Source organism: Dipodomys spectabilis, unplaced genomic scaffold, assembly GCF_019054845.1.
Source record: "Dipodomys spectabilis isolate Male_0828 unplaced genomic scaffold, ASM1905484v1 ptg000132l, whole genome shotgun sequence".
In the NCBI taxonomy this organism is placed as follows: Eukaryota; Metazoa; Chordata; class Mammalia; order Rodentia; family Heteromyidae; genus Dipodomys; species Dipodomys spectabilis.
In genome coordinates, this window is record NW_024870809.1 from 5,326,097 (window position 1) to 5,339,646 (window position 13,550).

The following is a 13,550-nucleotide window of genomic DNA, read 5'->3' on the forward strand; positions in this document are numbered from 1 at the left end:
AAAAGCAACACGGCAACAACAAAGGCCGGTGATTGGTAGACCGCTCGTGCTTTCGATTGGCCATCGAAGCTAACCACGCAAAGTAGACGTTACTGGGGTTTCTTAGCCATCTAGGGGAAACGAAATGGAGGGGTGTGTGTCTAACCTAACGGTGTGTAACCTGGCCTACAACGGGAAGCTGGAGGAGTTAAAGGAGAGCATCCAGTTCGATAAGTCCTTGGCTACTAGAACTGACCAGGTAAAGCCCACCCCAGCCTGTTTGCAGCCGATGGCGTCAGCGAAGTCCTACGTGGCTTCCCAGGCCCGGCCCAAGCGAGGCCACTGGTGCGAGGGGGCAGATCCCCGCCCTCGCTTCCCATCCAGACTCCGGGGTCACGTCAGGACTCGCAGCGGCGGTCCGGATGCTGTAGCCACCACGCTCTCTCTCTCTCTCTCTCTCTCTCTCTCTCTCTCTCTCTCTCTCTCTCTCTCTCTCCCTCTCTCTCCCTCTCTCTCCCTCTCTCTCCCTCTCTCTCTCTCTCTCTCTCTCTCTCTCTCTCTCTCACACACACACACACACACACACACTCACTGTAGACTCCCCCCTCCCCCCGTGTTTAGCTCCTAAGTTTTGGGCATTTCTAGCTAGCCTAATTCTCAGTAATTTCTAGTCTTTGACGGAGATATTCACGAAAAGGAAAGCATTTTTTATGGATTTTTTCTCCCTTTTTTGCGTAAAACTTTTTTATTGTGATACGTTCAGATACCATGGATGTCGTTACCTGTGCTAGTAATTGTGTTTGATGAATCACGTGAGACGATCGTCTCTTCGGTGCTTTACACTTTGCGAGGAGCTGGAGACAAGATCAAGTGGAAACACAGACATTCATAAAATAATTACAAAACATATGTCCATTGACTGGCAAATTGTAAACACTTGACAGGTATTTATATGGTGCTTTCAGAATATGTAATAGGAGGACCTGTTGCAAATATTGTGTTAGTGAGAAACGATTTTACAAAGAAGGGGAGATTAGTAAAAATTTTAACAAAGAGCAAGTGGCGCTTTGGCTCAAGTGATAGAGCGCTCGCCTTGAGCTGAAGAGCGCAGAGCCAGCATCCAAGCCCAGAGTTCAAGCCCCACGACCGACAAAAAAAAAAATTTAACAAGGAGGATGAGTGAACGGACATTTCTAAGTTTCTTTCTCCTCAAGAAAACCCTCATGCATGTAGAAAATTGAAAATGCCCCCAGTAAGCCAAGAAATATGTGTAGATGACCTAAGCATTAGCAACATGCTCCATACTTACATACTTCCATTTTGTTTCCTTTGGAAGATAATTCAAAATCAGGAAACTACTTCCTGTTTTCTGGAATTTTCCTTTATTACTCATCCTGAAAACGCCTCACCTTTAGGTTCTTTACCTTTGTTATGGTCTGGTAATGTTTAACAATTTAAATTTAATGTAATAAAATTAGGCACAATTTAATAAATATCCATTCAAAATTTAACCATTCTCTAATCAAATCAATAGCAGGAAAAATGCAAATTATGGACTAAGTGTAAATCCTAATTTTAAAAATCTACGAAAGGACAGGAAACAATTGAAGAAATCTGAGTAAGACTATGAGATGTTGTAAAGAAGCTAATGTTAATTTTGTTTAGGGGGGGTTTTCTTGAGGCAGGGTCGCGCTATAAATTCCACACTGTCCCTAAACTCATGATCCTTTGCACCAGCCTCCCCACATCTGGAAGGTGTGTACCACACCTAGCCAATATTTTACCTACATTATTATTGAATAATGGTCTTGAAACTATGTAAGAAAGAAATCTTTTTTTAGATGCTGAAGTACTTATGAATAAAAGTCATATTATATTTCTTTTTAAACCTCAGCAATGAAAAAAATAGATGGTGAAAATATAGACATATATTGATAAATCTAAGTTATAGACATGTGAGTCTTTATCATAGTCTATTTTATGTGAGTTTGGACTTTTGAAACAAAGTTTATAAATTACCACTTCTCTAGGCTGGACCTATAGCTCAATCAATAGAGAATGCCTAGCATATAGAACCTCTAGGTTCAATTGCCAGCACTCCAAAAAACGATAACAAAAACCACTTTCTATTACACAGGGATAAGAAATACATGAATCACCATCTCTTTCTGAAAGATATGGTGATTCATGTATTTCTTTATTATTTTTTAAGACAGCAATTTTGTGGTACTCTAATTGTGTGTGTTCATGCCTTTAAATGGATATATATATATATATATATATATATCAATGTAGTTCATTTCATTAGCATTTTTCACCTATGTCCATGTGTTATTTAGTTAAGTAGTGGACATTTCAGAGTCTAGTAGACATTCAATAAGTTGTGTGACCTTGGCCCAAGCTGCTTACTCTAAGGATTAGTCTTCATAAAATTGGGATAATTCCAACTGTATAGGATGGTGAGGTTGAATGAGATTAACAAGCGTATAATATTCCTAGGAGATTATGGGTACTTAAGTAATGGAATAGTAAAATGTCAAAGTTACATTTGTGTCAAAACATTGGAATCAATACTTTCATCACTGTTCTTCCCAAAATTCCTTGTACTCACTGATGTTATTCACCCCATGCCACTGAAAGAAACCTTGGTGGTCTAAGGTTACCTACTTGGGGATCCAGTGCTCTCCATTTCTTTGTTCACATTGTAGATTTGCCAGCACCCATATGTTATTCTGCTTTTTTGCCTTCTATATCTCTTCAAGAATGTTGATCACTGTTTGTTTCCCATGTAGGACAGCAGAACTGCATTGCATTGGGCATGCTCAGCTGGACATACAGAAATTGTTGAATTCTTGCTGCAACTTGGAGTGCCAGTGAATGATAAAGATGATGTGAGTACTTGGCCAAATTGATAAATTCCCAATTATCTTCAGATTCCATGCTGGTCTTTACTAAAGTAAAGAGTGTTAAGGTGCAAAATAAAATTACAGCCCTTAGAATTACTATGTAGTCCTGGTGATCAAACATGACACTACTGACTTATTTTACAATGAATCATAATCTATTATTCAGGGTAAAAATACAGGACATACTATTGTGAATCCCAAAATACTACCAACACTTTTTATGGTGTTGACATTTTTTTGGTGAATATTGCTCAGATGAGGGCCTTCATATGTATTTGTTATACCAAGAGATTTAGTCTAATGATATTAGGTTATATTGAGATTAGTTTTGTGAAAAAAAATAAGAATAGAACGTTTTTGTAGGCAGGATTACTTTCAAATATGTTTGCTGAAATACTTATAGAAAAGAAATAAAAAACAGGTTTTTTTTTTGTTTGTTTTTTGTTTTTTGGGTCCGGTCATAGGGCCTGAACTCTGGGCCTGGCGCTGTCCCTCAGCTCTTCAGCTCAAGGCTAGCGCTCTACCACTTGAGCCACAGCACCACTTCCGGCTTTTTTTTCTTTTTGCTTATGTGGTGCTGAGGAATCGAACCCAGGGCCTGAGGCATGCAAGGCAAGCGCTCTACCACTGAGCCACCTTCCCAGCCCGAAAAAACAGTTTTGATAGAGAATGGTTGAATAGAGTAGTGCAAATTCATTTAAAATAATATGCCACAATAAAGTTACAATTCCAAAGAATAACATAGAAAAATTCTCACAGTGTAAATGAAAAATGTGGAGAATGTAGTTTACAGAAATTTATATCTTCTGATCCCACATCTGGCTTAAAATATTATATGAAAGAAAACACATTAGAATTATATTTATATATCATTATCTTGGTGCTATAGGACTGTGGGTTGGGGTTTTTTGGGGGGGAGGTGTTGGTTGATTGGAGATTTTTAGTGATACTAGGCATTGAAATCAGGACCTTGCATTTGCTCTGCAAGCGCTTGGCCACTTGAGCAACACCTTACTCCTTTTGCTTTTAGTTTGTTTTTCATATAGGGTCTCACACCTTTTACTAGGTCACCTAATTAGCAGAATTACAACCATGCACCACCATGGCTGGCTTGTGTTTTAGTGCCAGTGCTGGGGCTTTGTAGGCGGGGTGGGGGGTGGGGGGGAAGGGAGGGGGAAGGGGGAAGGTGGGAGGGGGGCCGCCACAGTCCTCAAGGCCTAGGTGCTGTTTCTGAGCTTTTTTGGTCAAAACTAGCACTCTACCACTTGAGCCAGAGCTCTAGGTTGGGCTGTTTTGGATGCTTAATTGAAGATAATAGTCTCACAGATTTTCTTGTCCAAGCTGTCTTTGAACCACAATCCTCAGATCTCAGCCTGTTGAATAGCTAACATTATAGGCATGAGCCACCAGCACCCAGCTGACTGACTTGTTTTTTTGAAATAGAGTTTTACTAACTTTTGTCTAAGCTGACATTGAATCTCAATGCTGTCTCCTGAGTTTTTTCTGTTATACATTCTTATTTCCAAATTTTCTGCAGTCTTTAGTAAGGGAGACAAGGAACATTTTAAAATTATTCACACACAACTCAGTAAATCCAGCATAAATGTTACACTAGTCCCTGTGCCTTTTTTGCCCTGACTTTTATATAACTCATTATACCACTCATTTCTTTTACAGGCAGGTTGGTCTCCTCTTCATATTGCTGCTTCTGCTGGCCGGGATGAGATTGTAAAAGCCCTTCTGGGAAAAGGTGCCCAAGTGAATGCTATCAATCAGAATGGCTGTACTCCCCTGCATTATGCAGCTTCAAAAAATAGACATGAGGTATGGTGTGTCTGGGCTACTTTTGTTGAGTTCTAAATGTGTTCCCAACCACAGATGTTGTGCACTGTTTCCTTTTCTATACTTTCAGATTGCTGTCATGTTATTAGAAGGTGGGGCGAATCCAGATGCTAAGGACCATTATGAAGCTACTGCAATGCACCGGGCAGCAGCCAAGGGTAACTTGAAGATGATTCATATCCTTCTGTACTACAAAGCATCCACAAACATCCAAGACACTGAGGGTAACACTCCCCTGTAAGTGACAAGAAGCAACCATTCATATTCTACCTATTAGCCCTCTAAAAGTAATTTGTACACATCATTTCTTTTACTATTCTGCTTATAAATGCGACAACTGTTAATGGCAAAGAATTGGTGAAAGTATGCCAAAGCATAAAGACAAAAGGAAAAATTGTGTATAATTTTGCCACCCAAAAATAGCCGCTGATAACATATTTGGCTGTTTCTTCCTGTCTTTTCTATGCAAATATGTATACTTCATACATATATTTTAACAAGATTGGGGTCCTACTGTATATATAGTTTTATAACTTCTCACTTCAAACTATGTCGTGGGCATTTTCCAATGTCATTAAATACCTTTAAAACATTTGTAATGACCATATACAATTCCAGTTTGTGGATGTGCCATAATTTAATCATACCTTTGTTGCTATGTGCTAGCCAGTGAAAATCAACGTCAGAAGTATGTCACAGGTAGTAGAGTGATAGCCAAGCAAGCTTGAGGCCCTCAGTTTAAATCTTATTATCACTAGGCAAAGACAAAAATACAAATATTGCTTTGGTAATTCTTAGTTTTCAAAAAATCTTTCTATGTTCTGAGTAACTATTTAGAAAGATCTGCATCCCAGTGATCTGCATCACTAACATAATCTGCAGCAAATGTAGGAGTTAAATAACTTAATTTTTTCATCTGTAATATTACAATAGTAATTTCTTCCTCACCAGATTATTTTGAAATTTAACTAAAATAGTATGTAAAGTACCTTATACTGTGACTGGCAAACTATAAATCCCTGACAAAAGTTAGTTTCCTTTCCTTGATAATAACTTGATAGATTATGAGGCAAATTTCTGGATCAAAGAAGATAAAATCTTCTCAATTGCATTTCTAAAATTTAAGTTCCAATAAAAAACTAGTAATACATAATGAATTGAAGCTTTTTATAACCCTGAATTATTTTATATTGTGTTTGGAGTAAACGATTACTAATACCCAGAAAATTAGAAAGCATTTAGATTCATTCATCTATTTAGGCGAATGATTTGGGAATTAATAAGACTATTTTGTGGATTTCAACTTATAAGCAGTCTTTCTTATAGAAATTGATTTCCCTTCCTTTATTAAATAAGTTTCCAGCACTCCCACTGCCTGATGATAGACACATTACAGTACCTAGAAGGAAATCTTAACATTCCATAGTACTGATACTATGATGAATTGGTCTTTGTGGTCTCAATTGCAGACACCTAGCCTGTGATGAGGAGAGAATGGAAGAAGCAAAACTGCTGGTGTCACAAGGAGCAAGCATTTACATTGAGAATAAAGAAGAAAAGACACCCCTGCAAGTGGCAAAGGGTGGCTTGGGTTTAATACTTAAGAGAATGGTGGAAGGTTAAACAGTTTGGATCTATTCTTATTTTGTAAGTTTTGTCATGCCCATTGTTCTGGAACCTAATGTTGTGCACAAGGTATTATGTATGAATAGTGACATTTTCTCACTTTTAAAATCTTAGAAACTTATGTTGGATTGGTCCTGCTGAGGTACTTGTTCTAATCTTTGAACCTGCTTTCCAAGCATTGAATAACTGTTGAGGTTGTTCTGTTGTCATATAGTATACCGTATTGGATTTTGGGTCATTTTGAGTGAGTGTGGCTGTCATTTTTTGGCTATTGTGAGTCTTGTGTTATCTTCCAAGCACCTTCTTGCCCTCTGTGAAGCAGAACAACCCCAAGAGCATTCTAATTGGCCATCCTGTGTTCCACCCTTAAAACATCCTTACTTGTCTTCATGCTTGCTCAGAGGCCTGTGCCAAATATTTCTGTATTTTCACCCATGAAGCTTACTTTATTTTTGTTACAGGAGGAATACTTACATATTTTAATGGACCAAATTGTAGAGGGTATGTTTTAAAAGAATGTGGAACAATAGCCTGTATACCCACGTATCTTTTTAATGAGCTGGTTTGCCAGAAACAAGTTGTATCACTTTTTAAAGGAAAATTTAAAAAATATCTGTATGTAATCACCTTTTATTGAAAAGAAGGTTAAGCTTGTTAAACAGTGGCAATATAACAAATGTATTTTCATTTGTATTTCAAAAAATAAAATATTGGAAGAATCCCCCAATTTTTCTTTCCATCAGTTAGACATTGAGTAAAGACATATTTTTCAGTTTGAGGTAGCTCTACAGTCAATAAAATTATTAACAGAGCTTGAACTGCAACTAAGATCTTCAAAAATGGTAGTCTTTTGAATTGTAAAGAACAACAGGAAAACAAAGGAGGAGGCTACAATGTTTGATAAGAAATGTACTCATTATCTTGCCCATGTAATTGTAACCCCTCTGTACAGTATTTTCACAATTAAAAAAAAGAACAACAGGAAATTAGTAAGTAAATTTGAGCTCAATTTAGAGAAGCTGGGCTGGGAAGGTGGCTCAGTGGTAGAGCGCTTGCCTTGCATGCATGAGGCCCTAGGTTTGATTCCTCGGCACCACATAAGCAAAAAGAAAAAAGCCGGAAGTGACACTGTGGCTCAAGTGGTAGAGCTCTAGCCTTGAGCTGAAGAGCTGAGGGACAGCGCCCAGGCCCAGAGTTCAGGCCCCACAACCGGACCAAAAAAAAAAAAATTTAGAGAAGCTTCTTAAATGATTCTTAGTCAAGACATCTAATGAAGTCTAAGTGACTATTTTTTAATTTGAATTTTATGCTAAAAACATTCCCTGAAGTGATCCAGGTGAGCTCACAAACTTGCATTAAACCTAATGACCAGTAATTAAAATAACTTTTGAAAACATGAAATTTAAGATTGACTACATAAACATTTTGAGAACTGATACTTTTAATCCTTGTCAGGTAAGCTTCTTGCCTGAGAAATGAAGACCTGAATATGTCAATAGGCTAATAATAGTGGGAGAATCCTGTGTACATGGCGAGGTGAATAAGTTACGACAAATGCCAGGAAGGGAACTAAAAGGAACAATCCAAAGGCACCACTTCATATTAACATACTTGTTTCCCAACCTTGTCCACCTAGGAAAACATACTCTATATTTTAAAATCCAGACGCCCATTCCTTCCAATCCACAGAATCATTATGTGGAATACATTATGTGGATTTCAGCTTAGCTCTCAAGCTACCAATGATCTGTTATAACTCCCCACCCGCCTCTGCCACATAAGGAGCAAGTCATCCACAAATTTGTAAATGTGTCTTCTGTGTTTTAACCTAAGTCACTATTCTTTTTTTCCTAGTAATGGGATCTTGAACTCAGGCCCTGGGTGCTATCCCTTTGCTTTCTTCATTCAAGGCTGGTGCTCTATTACTGGAGCCACCTTTCTACTTCTGGGTTTTTACTAGTTGATTGGAGATAAGAGTCTCATGGACTTTCCAGCTCAGACTGGCTTCAAACCTTTATCCTCTAATTTCAACTTCTTGAGTTTCTAGGATTACAGGCATGAGCCACCAGCACATAGCTAGGTCATTATTCTTAATCTTGGGTTCAAGAAGTATATAAATCATCTAAAACTGTATGTGACACTAATTTATGTATAAGGCATTTTTAAATGGTGAGGAGATCCAGCGTTTTCAACAGATTCTCAGAGTGATCTGCGACCTCAATAGCTAAGTATTGATCCCACTATCCCACAGTATTTTGAACAAGATAGTGTTAATAAGGAAGGTCAGTACTCTTTAAAGCTCTAGTAGAGCCTTCTTTCCAGCACTGACACACCAGAATTTGGGGGATATGTTTAATGACTTTATCATGTCACTGCATTTTCTTGTGACATTCCTCCATCATAAAAGTGGAAGGGAAAATGAATTTCAGCTACTTGGGCATTTTAGTAATTGAGATTTTTTTACTAATGGGCTTTAATTTTCAATCTCAAAGTATTAGGTCATTGTTAAGACCCTTTTCATTTTGTTTCCTGTAGCCATCAGACACTATATTATCATAGTATTTCATCTCTGAATGAATGCTTCAAAAATCCCTGAGTTTGGCAGAAATTTAACACACCAGAGAAAAATACCAAAGTAAAAGCTTGCTTGGACATGTAATTAACATTAATTTCCATTCACCTTAGAACCTACAAAGAGTATCTCAAGTGCCATATAAATATGATCTATAGAAAAAATTCTCTACATGAAAAACTGTATGTGATATGTTAGAGGTTCATTATCTTCTTTGAAAAGCATCTAGCACAGAAGGAAAAGACAGAAAGTATAATACTCTATGTCCCATTAGAATAAATGCCAGGGGGCTGGAATGTAGCTCAGTGGCAAAGCGCTTGCCTAGCAAGTGCAACGTCCTGGGTTCGATCCCCAGTACCAAAAAAGAAAAGAAAAAAAAGAATAAATGCCAGGGAAAGGCAAAACTAATTTCTAGTGATGGAGAACATATTGGTGGTTGTCTAGGTCCATGACACAATGAGATTTTACAGAGGCTCATTTCAGGCTGATGGATATGGTTTATGTCTAGATGAATATGTTGGCTTCATGGGTGTGCAAAACTGTCAAAACTTTAAATTGTACACTTAAAGTGGGTACACTTTATACTGCATAAATTACATGTTGATAAAGTTTGTTAAAAGATTTTATCTTAGGAGTCATTAAAATGCATTTTTATTGAGCCTTAAGATGTATGATTGGTTACATAAGTAAAAGAGTAAGTCTACTTATAAATTTCTCCTAGGTAGGATATTAGTCAAATATGAAAATGCTTTTCAGCAGATAAAAACTGAGATTAATGCATTTTAGGTAATATTTAGCATTTATACAAGAATGCTATGCATCTTATTCATGCAGGCTATATGAACAGTAAAAGAGATTACTTGAAGAATTAGTTGAAATTATCTAAAAGCCATCTAATCATTTATTTATTAACACTCTTCTTAATCTGCCCCTTAGCATCAGACACTATGGTAGTACAACTTGGCTTATTCAAAGCTAAATAGCACATCCATCTATCATACAAACACTTTATATTTACCAAAGGAAGATTACATTTAAAATTGTTTGCCTATATTTTATTTGGTATCTAAGAATTGAGTTGCCCCCAGATGGCCCATGTTCTGGACCAGTGCATAATAATTCTTTATCATACTTATAGAGCCCTCTCCCCATGTCAAAATGAACTGTGAAGAGCAAAGAGAATCAAGTGCTTTTGCACAAATGGACAACCATTGTACATTGGATGAACCATGTGAAAAGACACCACAAGAGGAGATACTCAGTTTCACACTACCCAGTAACCCAACCCTATTGAAAAGATCCAAAGTCCTGACAGTTTCCATACAATGTCCTTATCCAGTTGCCTCCCTCGCTCACTGAGAGATACTTTTGCTTTGCTAATAAATCACTCTTTACTATTTAAAACAACTGAGTTGTAATCAAAACATAACACTTTGACACCAGAGTAACTTTTGGGAAATTTAACATGATAAATTGAAAAGCTTGACCTCAAAGTTATGTTCCAAATAATACATACCCTTATATTTTCTTCTCTGTTGTTTTGGAGAAATTTTTTCCCTAATCTATGAACTAATGCTATTGAACTGTTTTCTTAGTGGAAAATATAAAAGTGAACAGAGAGGCCTGACAACTTATCCTAGAAATGCTATAGAGTTTATGTCAATTTGCTACATGTGTAAGTGACCATAATGACGAGTAGAGGAAAAACAAATAGAAAATAAGATTTTCTGCAATATAACTAGAGTTGTTGCAAAAGCCTTTTAACTGAGTTAGGAATCACTTACCCTACATTCTTTAGTATTCTGTTCTGATAATGCAGGAACCCTCGCATTTAGTTAGCAGTGAGCATTAACCCATTTGTTTTGGATTTATGTTAAGCCCGAGCACCTTGTTAGAAGAGGGTTAGTCAGAATTGAAGGAGGGGATGGAAGCTCATTAGGTCAACTGAATTCCAAACACCAGTAATGGGATCCTTGGTGATAATTCTGCATATAGGGGTCAAGTTATATCTTAACCATTTCCTTTTCCTCATCACCCTGGGGTTCAACTGTAACCTCAGGCTCTGGCTCTGCCTCTGCCTCTGCCTCTGCCTCTGCCTCTGCCTCTGCCACAGGCTCTGCCTCTGCCACAGGCTCGGACTCAGGCACTGGCTCTACCTGAATCTCAACCTCTGACATAGGCTCTGGCCCTAGGAAAGGATCAGGGATGGCATCCAGCTGTGATTTAGGCTCAGAAATTGGTTCCAGGACAGTATTAGGGTCAACCACATGAATGGAGGGTGGCAGAGATGCTTCTATCTTGGCAGCGTCTTCAGTTGGCATTCCTTCAACCTCTCTGGTTTGGTTTATGTTTGTCATTGGCCTACAAGAAAGCAGACCCAGACAAGAACAAGAAAACGCTAACTTCATTCTCACATACATACATTGAATATTATGACTGAATTTACCCACCATTCCTCTCTCCATTCATCTGCCCTCTCATCCCTTAACCTTCCCTATACAACACATATTTGAGCTTCCTCATATTCACTTTGTTAAACTGTGTTAGTTGTTCAAAAGAGTTACACCATTGCAATACCCCCCTGCATATACCATACCTTGGTCAAAATGTTAGTGTTTGTGTTTGTGTGTGTGTGTGTGTGTGTGTGTGTGTGTATACCCATGAACCTGTATATGTTTTCATATACGTTTATAACTTAGATCAAACTCCTATGTATGAGAGAAACATGAGCCTTTTGTCTCTCTCAAACTTACTTCATTCACTTAACATAATTTTTCCATGTTCTTCCATCCAGAACCATGTTATTTATTCTTTCTGATTATTCTTTCTGATTATTCTCTGATTTTTCTGATTATTCTCATTATTCTTTCTGATAGATTAGTAAAATTACATTGTGTGTGTGTGTGTGTGTGTGTGTGTGTGTGTGTGTGTGTGTGTGTGTGTGTGTGTGTGTGTGTGACATTTTATTAATCCACTCATCTACTATACGGCATCTGGGCTATTTCCATAACATAGCTATTGTGAATAATGGAGCAATGAACATGTGTGTGCAAAAGTCTTTATTGCATCCTGGCTTATAATCTTTTGGAGAAATGCCCAAGAGTGGTATCACTGAATCATAAGGTAGTTCTATGTTTTTTGAGGAATATCCTAACTGCCTTCCTTGGTGGTTACACTAGTTTACATTACCATCAGCAGTTTGATAGGCTTCCTTTTCCCCATCATCCAAGCTAGCATTTGCTGTTGTTTGTATTCTGATGATAGACATTTTGAATGGAGTGGAATGGAATCTTAATGTTGTAGATGGAAGCATTGACAAATGAATGTATATGGCCTACACTACACAAGAAACAGGAGAGTGATTAGAACATAGGCTGTGGGCCTAGACACATTCTGATTTTTGTGAACTCTATCACTTTGGGCCTCTAGTTCCATAAAAATATTCAAAATTACTTTTATTGCTGTATGTTAACATTATATCATAAAACTGTGGGGGAATCTAAAAGTATTGTTGTGATGATTAAATGAGTTGATAAATATGAAGTGCTTACAGAAGAATCTGGCACAATAGATTTAGTAAATGGTAGCCAACATCATTCTTTGAATAAATCCAGTGAGAGACCAGAAAAACATTTGAATATCTTATGCTAAAAGAAATATTGAGGTATTTCTGACTAAAGAAATATACCTAAGAAATTTTTTCACTCTCAAAATGATGTGTGAATTGAAGTAAAGGACTTACTCCAGTTCTGTGGTGGTGCTGGAATCCCTCTTCCTTTGCTTTGCCTTTGCCTTGCTTTTTGCAAAGTACACGGCAAAGATAATAATGGCTGCACCTACCAGGGCACCAACCAAGGCTCCAATGATGATTCCAGCTTCTGGATCTGGAGGACCAAAGCAGCCAGTTAGTAAAGTAGAACATATTGTCATATCCTACATGTATACTGATGCATGAGGGAGAATATTTGGAACATTCACATAGCAGGGGAGTGATGTGGGGAATAGCAGGGGGAATAGGAACCCCTAGATTTCTACCAGTGAGATTCACAGTGGATGAAGAAAGATATGTATGTTAACTGTGCGACATAACCACTAACACTGACACATGCAACTATGGTCAAAGCCAAGTTGCTTTCAAACTGAGATTTGGAGGTAAGTCTCATAGGCTTTCCTGCCCAAGGTGGCTTTGAACCATGATCCTCAGATCTCAGCTTCCTGAGTAGCTAGGATTACAAGTATAAGCCATTGGTGCCCTGCTCTTTTTGTTTTTTTGAATCAGTTTGTCACTGTTGTTCAAACTGGCCTGGAAAGTCACTACATAACCAAGCTGGCCTTAAACTCATGATCCTCCTGCCTTTGTGACTTGAGTGCTAGAATTATAGGCATAAGCCACCAGATTCAGCTGAGAATATTGATGCTGTTTTGTTGTTGATTTTGTTGTTATTGTCATTATTATTGGCAAATTCTAACAGAGTATTATTTTTGTGGTTGTGTGGCTTGAACTCAGGGCCTGGGCATGGTCCCTGAGCTCTTTAGCTCAAAGCTAGCGCTCTACCACTTTAAGCCATAGTACCACTTCTGGTTTTCTGGTGATTAGAGATAAGAGTCTCACTGGACTTGCCTGC

The 13,550-nt window shown here is 37.9% G+C and overlaps 2 protein-coding genes across 3 annotated transcripts in view; one reads left to right on the plus strand and one right to left on the minus strand.

The window, feature by feature from the left end:
* Positions 1–37: 37 nt before the first annotated feature.
* Psmd10 (proteasome 26S subunit, non-ATPase 10) lies at positions 38–7,080 on the plus strand. Of its 2 annotated transcripts, none has more exons than XM_042690012.1 (5): positions 38–238; positions 2,772–2,870; positions 4,563–4,709; positions 4,798–4,964; positions 6,197–7,080. In XM_042690012.1, exons 1-5 carry the CDS (start codon positions 125–127, stop codon positions 6,348–6,350), a joined length of 681 nt encoding a protein of 226 aa, XP_042545946.1. In that variant the 5' UTR covers positions 38–124; the 3' UTR covers positions 6,351–7,080. The 2 variants fall into 2 exon arrangements, with proteins under 2 accessions (XP_042545946.1, XP_042545947.1); XM_042690013.1 differs by having other exon boundaries at positions 4,798–4,885; positions 6,197–6,290.
* Positions 7,081–9,600: 2,520 nt separating this feature from the next.
* Positions 9,601–13,550, minus strand: part of Vsig1 (V-set and immunoglobulin domain containing 1) — a 31,964-nt gene continuing 28,014 nt past the window's right edge. Inside the window, exons 6-7 of the mRNA XM_042690063.1 lie at positions 12,668–12,809; positions 9,601–11,286 (exon numbers count right to left, since the gene is read on the minus strand). Coding sequence (XP_042545997.1) covers positions 10,929–11,286; positions 12,668–12,809 — 500 coding nt within the window. The 3' untranslated portion in view covers positions 9,601–10,928. The remainder of the gene's footprint in view (positions 11,287–12,667; positions 12,810–13,550) is intronic.